The sequence below is a fragment of the Microtus oregoni genome, unplaced genomic scaffold, assembly GCF_018167655.1.
Source record: "Microtus oregoni isolate MIOR12 unplaced genomic scaffold, Mior012 000009F_ref0000495, whole genome shotgun sequence".
Lineage (NCBI taxonomy): Eukaryota > Metazoa > Chordata > Mammalia > Rodentia > Cricetidae > Microtus > Microtus oregoni.
Window position 1 is genome coordinate 36,878,256 of NW_024543068.1, and position 17,764 is coordinate 36,896,019.

Below are 17,764 nucleotides of genomic sequence, written 5' to 3' on the forward strand. Positions count from 1 at the left end.
CAGACGGTATCTGCTCAGGTGAAGTCAACCTGATTTCAAAGAGGTGTTTTGTTTTTTTTTCAGTTGCAAAAGGGTTTCGAACATCAGAAACAACTGAAAATCTCTGTATACCCCTAGATGTTTGTTTATGTTCTGTTACTCAGTCTTTCTAGCTTAAGAGAATTGAAGGTGAGGAGTAGGAAGGGAAGAGAAGAGGTTTTCAGATGCTTCCATCAGCATGCTTCATTTAAAACAGCTCCCGTGAAAGCTTCCCAAGAAAAATTAGTTTCTTAGAGTGGGAAAACTACCAGCAAGAAGAAATTTTGGAGATCACTACTCAGTGCCTGATTTTGCCATGGGGAAGCTGGTCTCAGAGCAGCAGTGGGGAACCAAGGAACAAACAGGTCTTTAGCTGCAGGTCTTAGTTCAGGCAACATGCAACTACAGGAACAAGAATGGGACAAAATACCAAGGAACACTCACTAGACAAAAAACAAGGAGTGGTCACAGTGCTGTGTTTATTCCTGATGTTCTTTATGTCTCTCCTGCTCCCGAGGAGAGCCCAAGGAAGAACTCACGTTTCCTATGCCCATGCTTTGCTAGGGCATGATAAACACCATGCCCAGGCAACACAACGTCTTGCTGCATGTGAACACGCTCCAGTTCCTTTAGCACAAGTGCAGTCTGTATGAACTGTTTATATATTTCAGTCATTTTTTAACTGAGGAATGGAGGAAGCTTGCTTGGAGTCAAAGTTATGAGATTTTCAGTCAAATGAAGAGGTATAGAGATTACCATGTGAAGTGAGGCGACCCAGTCTCAGAAAGACAAAAGTCCCATGTATGCAGAAATCTTAAAGCTTCATGCTTGCAAATACTGCTACAGTCTTGAGACTGGATAGGAGACCACAAGAGAGGAAGGAGAAGGTCTATGTGACACGAAGCTGTAAAGGCTACCGAGACTGGGAGAACACAGGGGATGGAGGATACGAGGAAAGAAAAACAAAAACACATTTTGTTTTAGAAAATAGTAAAGTATAATTTTCTGTAACTAATAATTTTATAGCTACTGGTATACAAATGATAAATTCTTTTTATAAAATACCACAAAAAAGCCTATCTTTCTGTATATAATGTGTGTAAAACTAATAAAGAAATTCAGACTCTAGGGCAGGCAGTGCTGGCTCAATAGAAATACAGTTCCAGCCGCTTCCCTGGTAGCTAGATGAAAAAAGTCAAGAGAATCAGGCGAATTTAATTTAATAACATATTTTACTTAGCCCACTATGTCCAAAGTATATCAGGAATTCATCTTTTTAGATCAACTTTAGAATTTTAGATTCGGGGGGACACCTTTCTGTCAATGTACCTTCCTTATTGTCAACATTACCCAGCAGAATAACCCATTTATTACAGCCGATGAACCTATATTGAAACATCACCACCCAAAGTCTGTGACTTACAATAAGGTTCACCCTTGGTGTTGTATTTTCTATGTTTAGACGAATCTGTGACATGTGTTCACTGTAAAAATCTGATACTAAGACCCAAGAGATGACTCAGTGGGTAAAGATATTGCCACACAAGTGTGAGGACCTGAATTCAGGTCCCCCAAATCCATGACAGATCAGACATGGGTCACACATGTGTAGCCCCAGCACTTGATGATGAGGTGGGCTGCAGAGGCCGTGGGTAGCCTGGCATGTGAAGCAGGGGCAACAGAAATCCTGTCAAACAAGGTGGAAGATGGGGGGGGGGGTGACACCTGAGCTTATCCTCTGACCTCTACACATGGCCTGTAACACATGTGCATCTGCACACACGGCTGCGTATTCACATACACACATGCAGACATAAATCATAGCACATAGAGATGCCAATAAAAGTTTGGGCCAAGAATTCAAACACAGGAGTCTATGGGGGCCATACCTATTCAAACCACCACAGAGGGTTAGTCCATTATCATGGCAGCCATCAGGCATGCAATCAGGCAGGCAAGGAGGTATGGTCCTGGAGAAGTAGCTCAGACCTTTATATCCTAATCTCCAAAGGGCAGGCAGAGACAGACAACGGGAGCAACAGTGAATAAATGGGACCTCCTGAAACTGAGACACTGCTGTACAGCAAAGGACATTGTCATTAAGACAAAAAGGCATCCTACTGAATGGAAGAAGATCTTCACCAAGCCCGCATCAGACAAAGGTCTGATCTCCAAAATATATAAAGAACTCTAGAAACTGATCTAATTTTTTAACAAAGTTTAAGCCTGGTGAGCAAATTATTTCAGAATGTATGTAATCAGAGCCGTCTAGAACAGGAAGCCAGATACAGAAAAGGCAAAGCTGGTCCCTGGTTTGGGAGACAAAGATTAAAGCTCCCAGCATGCTTTGCATTCTTTCCTATTTGGGTGGCCTTGAACATAGTCCTGCAGTTAGTTCCCTTACTGGCAACATTGTGATGGTCAGTCCCTCTGCCTTGTAGCAAGGAATTTCTATGTAGAGGTTAGAAGCCCAACCCTGGAGAGATTTCTCGGTAATTAACTATCTGGTCCCCTCGTATTTCCTATGTTAGATGGTGTAGTGAGGCTCAGTTTTGAATGTGTATTATTAAATGTGTGTGATATATGAAGTATTGAGCAGCACCTCCAGTCACCAGAGCAAAACATCTTACATAATGATGGCCAGTCTTCTTCCTGTCCATTTTACATCATTCTCAAATATCATCTATCAGACTGAATTCTCATTTTACTTTGTTTATAACGGACATATTTACTGATTTAGGTCTACAGTGTTTCTCTATGTATAAACATAAGTTATGTATATACATCATATAATAATCAGGTTGGGATGCTAGAGCCCATCCACGATCTCTTATATTTATCATTTATTACTATAAGAACATTTAAAAGCTTTGAAATATTAAGTACAATTTTGTTCACTGTAGCCCTCCTATGATTCAACAGGACACTAGAATTTACTTCTAACTGTAGCATGAAAGTTTCTTTTAAAAATTAAAAGCAGTGCCTGGGCAGCAGAGCTGACCTATTGCACCTGGCAAACCAACCCTGAGAATGTGAGTGTAGGCAATCTGGCCCCACCCTCCGCTGCCATATGGTGATGTGGGCAGGGAAGAGATGTGCCACCACCACCACCCCTCACTGCCTGTGGCAGGTGGGAGAGAGGGTCATAAAAGTGGGCGACCTGTTCCTGCCCCTCACCAGGCATGGCACTCGGGAGAGTGGCCCTACACCTCGCCTGGACAACATAGTAGGTCTGGTCCTTTTGGTCCAGGTGTGGAAAAGCCAACCCTGAGGGCATGAAAGCAGGGGAAGTGGCCCCATCCTTTGCTCATTGCTACAAAGGGTGAACTAGTCAGGGCAATGTTGGAGAGCTCACCCTGGTTGTGAGAACTGGGGAAAGCTAGTGGGCTGACCAGTCCTGCAAATACCCAGGCTGAAATCTAGGGTTATGAGTTAGCCCACCCCAACATCCACCCCATCTATGATTGGGAGGAGCAAGTGAAGGGGTCGGTCATGCAGACCCAAAGCTGCAGGATCTCCACTACACAGGGCAGCACCAAGATATCCCAGAGGAGTCCCAGCATCGACAGTGTAGCAGAGGCCAGAGGCCTCGAGCCAGACCAATGACTCTTTGCCATGAATACTTGCAAGTAAAAATATATTGACAAAAGGGGGGGCGGGATTAAAAGGAGAGCTATCACTTTATTCAACAATCCCAAAGACTATACCTAAAGAAAATAAAGCGTGGTGTGGCGGTGCATGCCTTTAATCCCAGCACTCAATAGGCAGGTGGTGAATCTCCGTGAGTTCAAGGCCAACCTGGTCTGGTAGCAATCTCTTGGCCAGCCATGGCTGCACATGGAGGACCTATCAAAAGAAAGAAAGGAAGAAAGAAAAAAAAGGAAGTAAGAAAGGATGAATGGATGGAAGGAAGGAAGGAAGGAAAAAAGGAAGGAAGGAAGGGAAGGAGGGAGGGAGAGAAGGAAGAAAAGGATATGAAATTAGTATGCCAAATCCTCACTCCCATACCAATTGCAGCATTTTTTCATAATAATCAGGATATGTAATCAACCTAAGTGTTAATTGTACCAGTGAATGGTGAAGAAATAAATACAAGCCACACATGTGCAAAGTGGAATACTATTCAACCACAAGAAAATCCCCTCCTTTGTGGTAACATTATGTTAAGTGAAATAAGTTAGGCACAGGAAGGCAAGTGTCACATGATCTCAATCATATGTGAACTCTAGAAAAGGTTGAACCCATAGAAGTTAGAGAGTAGTAGAGTCATTAACAGAGTTTGGCAAGGTAGGGAATGGGAAAGAAGAGGATTGGTGAACCTAAAGCTTTACTCCAGCAAGAAAAGCCAGCTCTCAGGCTGCTTCCAGGATTAAATTACAGTGCAGGTCCAATACCATAATGAGTAGTAACGAGCAATCTGTTGGCTGTGAATTGCAGCAGAAATTAGAAATGAAACTGGAAACATTTGAGGCCACTTCAAGAGGAGTTCTGCCACAAGGTATTCTGTTATTTTCTTTTTTAATTCTTGCCGCCTTTTAAGCTACGGCTATCCTAGTCAGCAACTGCATCTCTGCCCAGCAGCGCATCCCCACAAGAGTCTGGGCCTGCGGAAATTCTGTTCCCTCAGGCACTGACTCCTTATCGAAATCTCTGTCCCTCTCAAGAATTCAAGATTCAAAGACTGAGGTGGGATTCTGCTCCCCAGAGAGGCTGAATAGCAAGCACCTAGCTCACTTCCTCAAGTCTCCCAAGAAGCCCTCCTGCTTCTCCTCGCCCCTCCTTAAAAGCATCTGTGGACACACATAGAATAAACTTTAAACTGTGCTTCTACTCACAAAAAAAAAAAAAGTCCTTCCCACCCCCCTTCCCCACCTGGCTCCTCCCTATCACTTCCGGTCAGCTAGTTGCTGACACAACCTTCTGACTGCAGGTGAATTTTATTTAAACAAACACATCTTAACAGAAGTAACACACCTTGAAATAGTATTCTACAACAATATTCTTCCTCTACAATAGTTGGCTGGTATAAACACGCACGGCCCCTTCATGGAGTCTCTGTACTTCAGACAATGGGTTCACAGAAAGCTGGGGTCATTTGCAGTCACTCAGCAATCGTTGTGGCAGAGCAATGCATGCATGGCTACATGCAGAATGACTGGTTGGCTCAGCACCTCTAAGAAAAGCAAAATGGGTTTCCCTGTGGAGGTTCATTCGGCAGCCAGATAGCTCTTGTCCTGCCAACTCTGTGAACTTCTCAGGCATCCGGTCTATGCTCCTCACTGCCCTCACGTCTGGGATGTGAGCTGCCATGGAATCCAACACAGGTTATTTTAAATTTTCTTATTTCCTCAGCCTGAGGTGATGAATCAACGTGATCTTTGAAAGAAGAAATTTTCCAAGAAGTTCCCACAGCTGTGAGGGACTTGGGGCTGCAGTGGACGAGAGCCTAAGAAAACAGCAGTCTATACTACATTTACTACTACACTTAGCTTCTTGTAAGCCGGGGTAGAGTGTTAAAGACATGGCATTAGGACTGTCAGAGTCCCTGCCACAGGAAAGGCGGTCTAGGAAAAGGTGTGGGATGTAGATTGATGGCCCTCTGGCCATGGTGCGAGGCATCACTAAAAAGAGCAGAAACCAGGCACTCTAAGGCACGGGGTCCAGAGTAAAGGCGCCCTTGCTGAGGTCCAAGGACAGGTTGAGAGAAAGCAAAACCTCCCTTTTTAGTGAGGCTGGCAAGTCAGTGAGAGGAGCCACAGTGCTGGGGCCCCTAGCGCTAATCCCCATCCAACCTTCTCAGGCAGGTCAGGCACTGAGCTGATTCCAAGAGCCCCAGTTGTGTTCTCTGTGGTCTAGCAGATTCTTTAGCCAGTCAAAAATATGTTCCCCACAAAATGTGTCTTCCCAGCCGGCTTAACCATGAACTATTCCAGAAATGTAAAGGAAATTGTGGTTACTTTGGTTCCTAATACAGCCTTCCCATCCTTAGAACTTGTGGAGAAAACATTTCAATAGGTGTGCTTGTCTTCCTTTGGGCCCTTAATCACCACCATATCATTTAAAGACTATAATCCCTGCTACACTTCCGCCCATTACAGCACCAGAACCTTGGCCAGCATCTTAAAATTTGCAGCAAGTAAAGAAAACTGGTCTCTAATTTAAATATGCTCGACCTTCTGTTGGGAGTAGAGTAAGCAGCACTTTGTCATGCTCCGGTTTGGTTCAGCGGGAATGAAAACATGTTCAGATAAAATCGAGACAGACCCAAATTTCCCCTTGTCCTTCAAACTAAACCCGAGTGAAGAGTTCGCCTCATCTGTAATCTCTTTGGCTTAGGACTAAGCTTGCCCACGGATTTCTGTGTTGGAGGTGTGTTGCTCCTCCGGAGTCGCCAGAAGTATGCCTCTGTGGCTTGTCCCTGAAGTCCCTTTCTGTCCTCTCCCTGGATGTGCTTGTTTCTGTCTGTGCAGCTCTAAGAACCAGAAGCCTCCTATCACTTGGGCTAAAGTGAAGGATGTTTGGCATGCTCTCTGCTAGCCCGGAAAATGTGACTTTCTCCCCAGGAGCAAAATCCTGTATGAATTGTTTCCCAGTTTTCCTCTCTGCTTTGAAATCTACTTCAAAGTTATTATTTGGCTAGAGCGTTATTTTCCTTCCCTTGAGGTCTATAGGCTTTGCCTCTGATGTGTGGCTGGGACACAGGTTTTTCTTTTCCTCTGTCATTTTTGTCTACATAACACATGAGCATAATCATTCTCACCCCCAAATATTAAGCTGAACCTTTAGAAAATTGAAAAGGCCTGCCTTACTTCTATTTACTCTTTAAATCTGTCTGATCCAAGAAGGGACTAGGCTTCTACCTGCTTGCTCTGTAATTAGAATTTTGAGGCTTGATGAACAGATAACAAATGGGTAATTGATGGTGAATCTTTAAAGATAGAATTTTTTTAATTAGTTCAGGATTTGCTTATGGCTTTGAGAATGCCACTAAATGTAGTTCTACATACCTTATTCTAGAAGCTTAGTGATCTACCAGAGACCAATTAGGTCATTTAATAGCATTAGGGTCAACGTAAGTAGGTGTGTTTTGTGACCAGCTGGGTGACATGTAGAATGAGTGTGTGACTATGTTGACAAAGTGTGAGAACTCAGTGACAAGAGCACTGCCAGCATTCGCAATGTTGTGTCAAGTTCAGATTCTTCTGCATTTCCCATGTGAAGCACTGCCGAGTGCTACTCAGTGTTCACGTTGTTCCTCTCAGTCCATGACACTTGTAAGCAGAGCAGAGAACGGTGCCTGCAAATTTGTTCCTATAGCCGTCTTTCACTGAAGCCGAAATGAGCAGCCAAGCTGCCTCTCTATTATCAATCACAGAAAATAGACTTTAGTCTTCCACACAGCTGTGCCAGGAGCCCTCCTAGGTTTTTGCTTTCAGACCCAAGACTTTGAAGTAATGATAATAGCTCCCATTCATAGAACATCTATGTGCCGGACACTGCAAGACAACTTACATGGTTTTCCCTTTTATTTGCTATTGAAAATGTGTTGTGTGTGGTTATAAACCACTAAGGCATTACACATTGCTTTCATCAATCAAGTAACAGAAGCAGAGGAGGAGAAGTGCTGGCTTATCCCACCCCTTCCCTGCAGATCGTCATGTAGACTCCTCCACTGTACTTGGCGGATATTTCAGATCCTTCCAGTGGCTCTGTAAGGCTGAGGTTTGTTTCAATTTTGTAAACAGGTAAAATAAGACCCCTCATGCTAGTAATCCTAAGGAACTGGCCATTGACGTGAGCATCCCTGTGTAGCCCACCATGTTCTGTTGGAATAAAGAAGTCTGGATAATCAAGAAGCACAAAGGAAAATCCAAAGAGAACATTTCTGAAGCTTTGGTGAAGCCAGGGCTCCTTCCTTTTGCCAACCTCCTTCTGGCAGTGGTCTCTTTGGCCCCAGCACTGTCGTCTTCCTTCTCTCTCTGCCAACAATGCAGGGGTGGATAGTGTCCCCCACCGTCCCTTATGAGTGATTATGGGACAGCAGCTTGGTGTCAGTATAGATCAGCATCTGGGGGGGGGGGGTGACGTCAGATTGTCCTCCGGGTACAGAGTGCTTAAAGAGACTATTTCGGGGCTGGAGAGATGAACCGTGGCTAGGAGCATGAGCTATTCTTGCAAAGGACCTGAGTTCAGTTACCAGTACCTACATGATCATCCTTACCTCCAGTTTCATGATACCTAGTGCCCTCTTCATGACCAGGCATGTATGTAGATACATACATATAGGCAAAATAGTCATACATATAAAATAAAATATAAGTAAATATATAATATATATAAGAAAATATAAATAAACCTAAGAAAAAAGAGAGACTAGTAAGAACTTGTTATATTGGAGGTATCTTTTTGTTCGTAGGCATGCCCTACTAAAATAAACTACAGTAGTAAATTAACAAAATAGCCAAACTAAAGTAACTGGGTTTTTTTTTTTAAGCCCAAATCCACATTTTATTCTTTTGTGAAAGGAAGCTTTCCTTTCCTCTTTTTTCTTTCAATTTTATGAGAATTCTTCAAAACCTGCTTTGGGTAATGAAAAGGGAAGATGACTGTCGACCTCCTGAAGAGCCGGTATATTTTCCTACCTAAATGTGGCAACTTACTTTCCCTTTAGCAAAGCGATCTTCCTCCCAAGGTCCATCTAGAGCCTCAGTCCACTGGACAAATCTCACCCTGTTCTCTTCCCAGCCACATGATGCTATAGAGTGACGGCCCTATGCCCTCAGCATTAAAAGGCAGCACCGTTTGTCTTGCCACCTGCAACAGGTTAACAATCTCAGGTGTGCTACCTTTTGACAGTGTGCTTAGAGCTCTTCCTTGGCCTTAGAAATGGAGGAATCAAGATTTCCCTCATGCCTGTACCACTGGCCGCATTCTGATAGTTATTTATCCAGGGAACAATGCCTGAAACCTCTGGGATCTTGCAAGCTGCTCAGAGCCAACTCTGGCCAGTTGTTAGATGGAACAGCTCCAGGAAAAATAGAGCAGGCTGCCATACAGGATCTTTGTGATTTGTTCGTAGTACTGGACTCTTGAAGAGTAAGGGATCGGTGCCCCGGTGCTACCTTGAAGCATGATTTAGGCAAAAGAGTCTTTTTTTTTCTCGTGTGTATTCTTTGAACTTCTAAATTTTATTATTTAAATAAACTTCATGGTATATATTTGAGATTTCTAAGATAATGTTTAGGGATCCTTATAATAAAATGGTTCCAGGGCAGGAGAGATGGCTCTTCCAGAGGGCCAGTGCTCAGTTGCTAAGTACCTACATTTGGTAGCTTACAATTACATATGACTCCAACTCCAGGGTACCCAATGCCCTCTTCTGGCCTCTGTGGGCACCCACACAGATGTGCACATACACACCCCAGGGTTGGGGGAACACATACACATAAATAAAAATAAACTAATTACTGAAGCAAATCAACGTATCATCTTACATAGTTACTTTTTGTGTAACAAGAGCAGCTAAAATCTACTTATTTAATAAACCTCCCCCAAAAGTACAGCCTCCTTAATGATGGTCTTAATATTGAACCTTGGATCTCTAGGATTATTCATCTGTGGCTCTTTGACCTACATCTTCCCACTTTCTGTCTTCCTGGTAAATATGGTTTGCTTCTCCGTCTCTGTGTGTTCCCACAACATGTCCTACATTCCAGCATCCCAACCCGCTTGCTCTTCCCTCATTGCCCATCAATATCACCTCCATCCCACAACATGTCCTACATCCCAACCCACACAGCTCCGAAGCTGTCAGGGGAAGGTGCATCTAGGAGAGTTAGGATGCTGTTGGGCCACAGTCGGTAACTAGATATGAAAATTGGATTGAATCTAGATTTCCCAAGGAAATTGACCTGAGACTGGGGTGGACAGTGTTGGAATCATTTGGCTGTCGATGCTAATCACTCACCATTTTGTTTGGAAAGGGAAGCCCAGTAATCAAATAAGTTTAGTAAAATCTCCTGTGTTTACAGAGATCTAGTCAAAATGATTCTACATTTTACTATTTAAGCATCCAAGTGGAAGTCACGTTTTGCCTTTCTAATTGAGTATTTGCTTACATGTGTGTGACACACGATCCCTGAATGAAGCAAAATAGTAGTCTATCATAGTCTAATGCTTGTAGGGACTGGAATCCTGATAATTTTTTATCCAAAACTCCAAACTTTCCAAAAAAAAAAAAAAAGCACTTATATACTGTTACGTATCTACTACCTGTGGTAGTAACTCGATTAGAGCCCTGGAAAGGCTGTCACCTATTACTGGAGTGAGTGTGGAGGGGGAAACACTTAGATGCATTTTACCTTAGGAACACTGTTTAACTAGACTAATTCTCTCACTCCTCCCACTAAAATACTGATAGTGTAAGGGTACCTGCACCCCCACAGGGTTGGTGACAGAAAAAAAATCTAACATATTAGAATGGCAGAACTGAGTAGAGGGTTCAAACCACCCTGTTTGAGCTCTGACTTTGCCACCTACTCTGTGATCTCTGGTGCCTGGGAACGCGCGCACACACACACACACACACACACACACACACACACACGGCGAAGGTTCAGCTCTTGTGCTTTCCCATTCCCAGCCTCCACTCCCAACAGTCCTTCCTTCCCATGGGCCTACCAAATGAGTCCCTGACAAGGGGACCAGCACCAGGCCATGATCTGCTGCTGCAGAAAGGAGCGAGGGCCCTGAAGGAGGTGCTCTGCCTAAAGGGAATGTTCAGCCAGGCCCTGCATGAGATCGGGCCTCGGAGGAAGTGCGTGCATCTGTCCTCTCATCCTGGGTGCATTTCCGGAGGATTTCATCAGAATCCAGGAATCTGGAAAAGGGAAGAACAGCCAGAAGGTGTTGGAAGAAGCATGTCCTTCCTTCCCCTCCAACCAGCTTCAGCCTTTCCATTTTCTGGGTGTGAGTGTTTTGCCTGTAGCCCTGTGGCTGCTAGAAACTGAACCCAATGAACTGTGAAAGCTGCCAGTTCATTGTCACTGCTTCAACTATCAAGAAATTTATACCCGTTATTTTATTATCATAACTTCTTATTATTGCCAGTAGTAATTGCTGTTATTATAAAAAGCAAACACACAGTGAGTGTCTTACACTGGATTAAGTCCGCCTACTTAGTAACCATAGCAGCGATGCTATAAGAAGGATTCTATTGTTATCCTTGTGTACAAGTAAGTGAACTGGAGATAAATCAGAGAGGGTTAAACACTTAGCAAAACTGGTCACTGTTGTTGCTGAGGCTCAAACCTGGAGCTGTATGACTCTAGGTTCCTGTTTCTAATTAGTCTGTCACCCTCTGATGTACTTAATCATTAGCAGTTCAAACTCAGAAAATCTATGAGCTATATTTCACCCAGGACCCATACAAGTAAATCTCATGGACTGGTCAGTCAACAAACACCGTTTGAATATTTTACTGATATGTTTTCAAGATGAGGGGAAATAATGCTATCCAAATTAATATTTAAACTTAGTCATCTCAATGATTTAGCAATCTATGGTTTTAAAACAGGAAAACCCGTCCAGACCCTTTTGGGAGCAAAAATATCCGCTGAAGCTGAGAGTAGGGGCGCACACCTTTAATCCCAGTGCTTGGGAGGCAGAGACAGGTGGATCTCTGTGAGTTCAAGGTAGACTGTTTCTCATCCCTTTTGAGAACTAGAATGACTTGAGTGTTAGTTTTGGCACACCAAAGCACACACACAAATGTCCCACACTGTTGAGCACAGACTGGATGTTACCTAACCTCAAGAGAGCTCTCTGGGCTTCCTTGTGCTTCAAAGGACAGCCTCACATGGTATTTTCACAGTACAACGAAGGGCTTGCTTAGGGTGACGTATAATTAATCCTCCTAGGTGAGAAAGATAAAGATAAAGCTAATTATAGAACTGTGGCTAGTTGGAATTTTTGAAATTTTTATTAGCAAAATCTAGAGCATTTTCTATATAAATAAGCACATTAAATTATGTTGTGTAATCACATGGCGTAAATTACCAGTTGAGCGAAAGGCCTTGGTTGGTTTTCTTCCTTTCTGTTCAGCTGCTGACGTGGTTTCTATTGCAAATGATAAGAGAACACGTGGAGTCGAAAGCGTGGTACACTGCTGTGGCCACCAAGCAGCCTGCTCCAGCAGAGCACCACGCAGACGTTATGTCAACGCTTGCCTCAGGAGGGAAAAGTCAAAAGCTAAGAGGAAAAGTGGGGGATGTCCTTTGTGGAGTACCTCCAGAGAGGAAACAATCGCTCAGACACTTAAAAACTCAAGGGAATGGTTGTCGCTGCGTAAGGAGTTGTAAACCTCAGAGAAAACCAGAATGCCCTGTTTAGCATGTTTCAAGGGCAACAGCTTTGGATTCCAGCAGGCGAGGCGTTTCAACCTCCTTAATAATCGGAGCGGAGAGAAAGATTAAAGATAACCTGTTACTCCCAGTGCCACTGAGGCATCTCATCAAGTGATACACACACTGATTACCCACCGATGTGAAGAGATGTATTATCAATAGCTGGTTATCCGTGATCAGTTTGTAAACTAGCATGGGTTAAAAAAACGCCGAGGCAATGAATTTGAGACTAATTTTAATATTAGCTCAGAATAAAAGCAAACAATGTATAAAATAAACATTCTGAACTGGGAAGCCAAGTATAAATTCCTTTAGGATGACATGAAGTTATGGATTACTAACGTATCTATATGGTAATCCCTCCTTTAGAGCAGGTAATCCGGAACTGGATACAATCATTTACATGTTAGAAGTGATGGTAATTATTGCATGACATTAGTTTTACTAACTGCACCAAAGGAATTTTTTTCCTTTGTCAACAATTCTTTATTAAGACTTTTGCTATGCATAAAGTTCTGGGGTTTTTCGGGGTGGGGAAGAGAGTTCTAATATTTAAGCACAGATATAAACATGATTTTTCATGTTTGCGGAAACAGTTCCTCGTAATTCTGACATGAAAGGAAGTTGGTGTAGTAATTTGCTGTGCTCCATGGTTCCAACGATGATGTCTCTTTGCTTGGCTTCTCTCTCACCAGCCACTATCTACTTTTGCTTATGCAAGGCAAATCATTAAGAAGGAAGGCTTGGGGATCCAGGGCCTCAACAAAGGACTTACGGCAACTCTGGGACGTCATGGAATTTTCAACATGGTTTATTTTGGCTTCTACCACAACGTCAAAAACATTATTCCAGCCAGTACGGTAACTATATAAGCATTTACTATCTGTTGGGTGGAAAGCCTACTGATGTTCTTAGCTAACTTCAACTCTAGAGTGTTCGCCCTGTCCCCCAAATTCACATCCATTATCTGTTTGACCCTGTCAGACTATGTATTGAGTGTTGTTATTTCCCTTTCAAATCCAGAAACTGAGGCTTGTGGAGATCAGCAGTATAGCTGAGCCTGAACCCAAGTCTGGATGAGAAGGGTTCTCTCCGTGAAGAACGTCTCATTCAGATATGGAAGCTTTCTATTCAGCCCTAGCAGAAATTCCTGCAAACTGTGCTATCATTTCATTTCTGCATCACTCACATAACTTTCTCAAAAGCATGGAGTTGTTCTGTTTCATACCCATCAGGCTATATTTCAAGTTGGGAATTGTTACTTACAAAATCACTTAGCTTGATTTAGGTGAGGGATAAACCCACTCTTCTGGAGTCATTTGCTCTTGTTGTAATATAACAATGCTGATTGTGATGACCTTTCAGTGATAACTTACAGAATCCCACAGGCTCCCAACTCATACAATATGAAACTAGCCAGCCTATGGTGTACTTGTGACTCACACATCACAGTGTTTGCCCTCCATGAACCTTGACATTCATGATGACAATTCTGTGTGTTTTAGACTCTTTTTTAAAAAAATGCAACTCATATAACACTAGAGAAGTGTTTCTTTCTCCAAAAATTTGAGACAGACAGAAACTACATACATTAATTGTGTAAATCATTGAGACTAACTAAGAAGAGATGTATCTTATTATATTTTAACTGTATTTTAATGTATGTTATTAAAGTAAAGTAGATTCATTTATATTTAAGAAAGAAATTCAGGAAGATGGATAAGATGTGCATGTAGTCACACGTCACTAGATATTTTAAATGGAAGGGGAACAGTTGAAGATAGAAGACCCAGCAAGTGTTGGAGGAGATGAGAGAGGGTAATGGTGAATATAATCACACATGTGGTGGTTTGAAAGAAAATGATCCCCAAAGGGGATCCTAACAAAGGCATTGTTAGGAGGTGTGACCTTGTTGGAAGAAGTGTGTCACTGGGGGAAGGCAAGGTTTGAGGTCTTCTATGCTCAAGCTACACCAAGCCCGGTTCACTTCCTGTCGCATGTGGATCAAGATGTAGGACTCTCGGTTCCTTCTCTAGTACCATGCCTGCTTGATACCACCATGTCCTGCCATGATGATAATGGACTAAACCTCTGAACTGTAAGCCACCTCCATTAAATGTTTTCCTTTACAAGAAGTAGCTTGGTCATGGCTTCTCTTCACAGCTATAGCAACCCTAAGACAATATGTAAGCAATTATCAAAAATAATTAAAGAATCCACAAGTTGTGTCTCATGCCTGTAATCTCATCACTCTGGAAACTGAGGCAGGAGCATCATCACTACTTAAAATCCAGCCTGAGATAAATTTTTAAGGCAAAGTAAATAAATATCTACACATTCAAACTTTATTCTAGAGTTAGGCACTCTACAGTTGTTATTACAGTTATGTTCTGCATAACTAAAAAAGATCAGAAACCTAGAAGTTTCTTTATTTTCTTAAAAGATCACACAATCCTAAAACAATGGAAGGAGATAGTTTTCTTGCCTGTTTGCAAACCAACTTTGTTACTAGTGTGATTATAATGTTTTATTTCAATAAACACTTTAACGAAGTACTTCTTTTGAGTTGAAGATATGGCTCAATCATTAAAGCCTAGGCTCACAACCCAAATGTCAAGTGCTTCTCTCTATATACCCAGTGCTCAGTAAAGTGTGCCCTGTTCTCAAAGGGGCTCTCAAGAAGCCACGAAAAGAAGGCCACTGAACAAGCATATTGAAATAATGTTTTATTATATTTAGATGGGCAATGTGCTGACAGTCATTAGTTAATAATACTTTCAATCATGTATGAGAAATGCTTTATAAACTCTCAGGTTCCATTTTTCTAAATTTGGGCTGCTGCTCTAAAAACAAATCCCATCTCAGTTTTTAGCATGTAATAAATCACCATTGTCTAAAAATAATGGGTTTTTCTAACATTTCTCCCTCCAGCACTCCAAGGTCCGCGCTGCTGTCAGCTCCCACTCCCACTGATAAAACACATATGAAAATGGAAGCTCGTAAGGACAGGGGCTTTTCCTGATTTTTTTCTTTTTCACTGCTGTGTCCTCAGAGATAAAAACAGCGCCTGGTGCAGAGCAGGCCCTCAGAAAAATCTCTGTTAATGGATCACATGAGCGAAGGAAGAAATGGCTGGAAAATGTGTTTCCTCTCGCTGCGCACTTGAGGGACACCTTGGCATTTGGGAGAGTCACTATCTTAATTAATGTTAGTGTATAGGAAGGTGGGAGAACACTTACGGTCAAAAGGCTTAGAGCTAGAGTGACTCTCACATTAACCAAACAGTAGCCCAAGAAAAGAAAAGATCACAATAGGGTATTTATATTCAGAAGGTGAGATGTTTGGTTTCGGAAATGCTTCTGAAAACGGAGATTTTCACATTGCCGAGATAAGTTTCCCCAGGCTGCCTCGGTAGACTGCCAGAGCAGGCATTTTGGCAATAACCAAAAATCTTAATGACGTCAGCAGTGCAGGCGAGCTACTGCTGTGCAGACAAAGCTCCCAAGGGCAGCAGAGAAGGGTGTGGGGCATGGTGTGAGCTGCTCTCCTTAGACTCAACAGCCATATGTTTTTTTGGAAATCTGGTTGGTGAAATGTCAATGGGTGTTTAACAAAAAAGTTTCTTGAGACTAGACTAATAAACAAAGGCTTAATGTATTAACCAGGACCCTAAGGAATATTAAGTTCTCTCCTACCTCTTTAAACAAAAGATATGGGCTAGAAAAATGGCTCAGAGGTTAAGGACACTTGTTGCTGTTGCAGAGGACCCGGGTTCAATTCCCAGCGCCCGCATGGCAGCTCACAACTGTCTGTAACTCCATCTGTGGGCAAGTGTGTGGTGCACACAAAGACAACCACAACACTCATGAACATAAAATAAAAATATGTCTAAGAAAAATCTTTTAAAGATGTATTTTGTTCTTTATGGTTTTAGGGTTTTTGTTTTTTTTGTTTTTTTTTTGAAGAACAATCTTACTATCGAGCCTCACTCTGGCCTTGAACCTACCACCAAGGCCAGGCTAGCTTTAAACTCACTATCCTCCTGCTTCAACCTCCTGAACAGAATTGGAATTGACATTTTAAGTTGTGTTATGATTCTTACCTGTCAAGCTGAAAACCCAAAGCTGTGCACTTCACTCTCTCACAACCACCCCAGGTAGCATATGATAAGGAAGCTGCTGAAGGGCAGTTTATAATTATTTTTTAAAGTAAATAATTCTTGGTAGGTGGCTCACATCTAAAATTCCAGCACTTGGGAAACTGAGCAGAGGGACTGCAGAAAGACCAAACGGAACTACATAGTGAGTTCAAGGCTAGCCTGAACTACAAAATGATATATATATTATATATGACTGGACATATCAACCCCACTCCAAGATAGGCCTCCTACTTAGGCGGCATTAACAAACACAGATGGAATCCATGTTTATAGTGGCTTTTTAGTGTGTGTGTGTGTGTGTGTGTGTGTGTGCGCATGCACGCGCGTGTGTTAAGAGTGAGTAGCTGACCAATACAAAAGGAACTCAAGTTTTGGGGTTTCGATGGACTTTTTGTTTTACTTTGTTCTCTTTTGTTCTTATTTTGCATTTCATTTTTGTGAGTTTTTTTTTTTTTTAGAGAATGGCGGAAAGACAGAAGGAAATGGAACATAAAATTGTGTAGGTAGGAAGGCAGAGAAAATCTGGGAGGAATTGGGGAAAGAAAAAAAAACATGATCCAAATATTGTATGAAAAATTTTAATGAAAAAAAATGGTAAAGAAATTGGGTTTGGGAAAGATCTGGGAGGAGCCGGGAGAGAGAAAAATATATATGAAATTATCAAAAACTAACTTTTTAATTGTAAAATCTATTCTAATGAGGGAGAGGCATCCAAACCGACTAGCTAGGCTGTCAACACGACCGTTTTGAGCAGAATTACCTGACCGCTTTGGTTCAGGTGTGAAAATTAATGGAGCAGCAATGGTGAGAGAAAGGGAGTGCATTCATGGAAACTATTTCAGTGTAAAACGGTAGTGTCTGGAGCTGCAGAGCTCACGGTGAAGACAAGGAAAAGCAGACAGATTGAGGAGCAGTCTTAAGGACTCTCCAGGATGTAGTGATAGACTATATGTGTATGCTGAGATCACATGTTGAGCTGATAAAATTGACACTGAGATTTTTGGTTAGGCAGCTGTAAGGGTGATGATGCCCTTCACTGGGAAAACCACACCAAGAGAGAAACCAACTGATAGAAGAAATCATAGGCTCAGTCGGGAAACTGAGTTTAACTGCATTTGCTCCAGAATCCAGACATGGAGGCTATTGGCTGAACATAGGCTCTGGGACATGAGGGGTCTGGGAC

General features: G+C 42.4%; 1 protein-coding gene across 1 annotated transcript in view; it reads left to right on the forward strand.

Moving 5' to 3' along the window:
- The window catches only part of Slc25a21 (solute carrier family 25 member 21), a 132,677-nt gene that overhangs the window by 94,477 nt on the left and 20,436 nt on the right, over positions 1-17,764 (forward strand). The window contains exon 6 of the mRNA XM_041658010.1: positions 13,118-13,282. Coding sequence (XP_041513944.1) covers positions 13,118-13,282 — 165 coding nt within the window. The remainder of the gene's footprint in view (positions 1-13,117; positions 13,283-17,764) is intronic.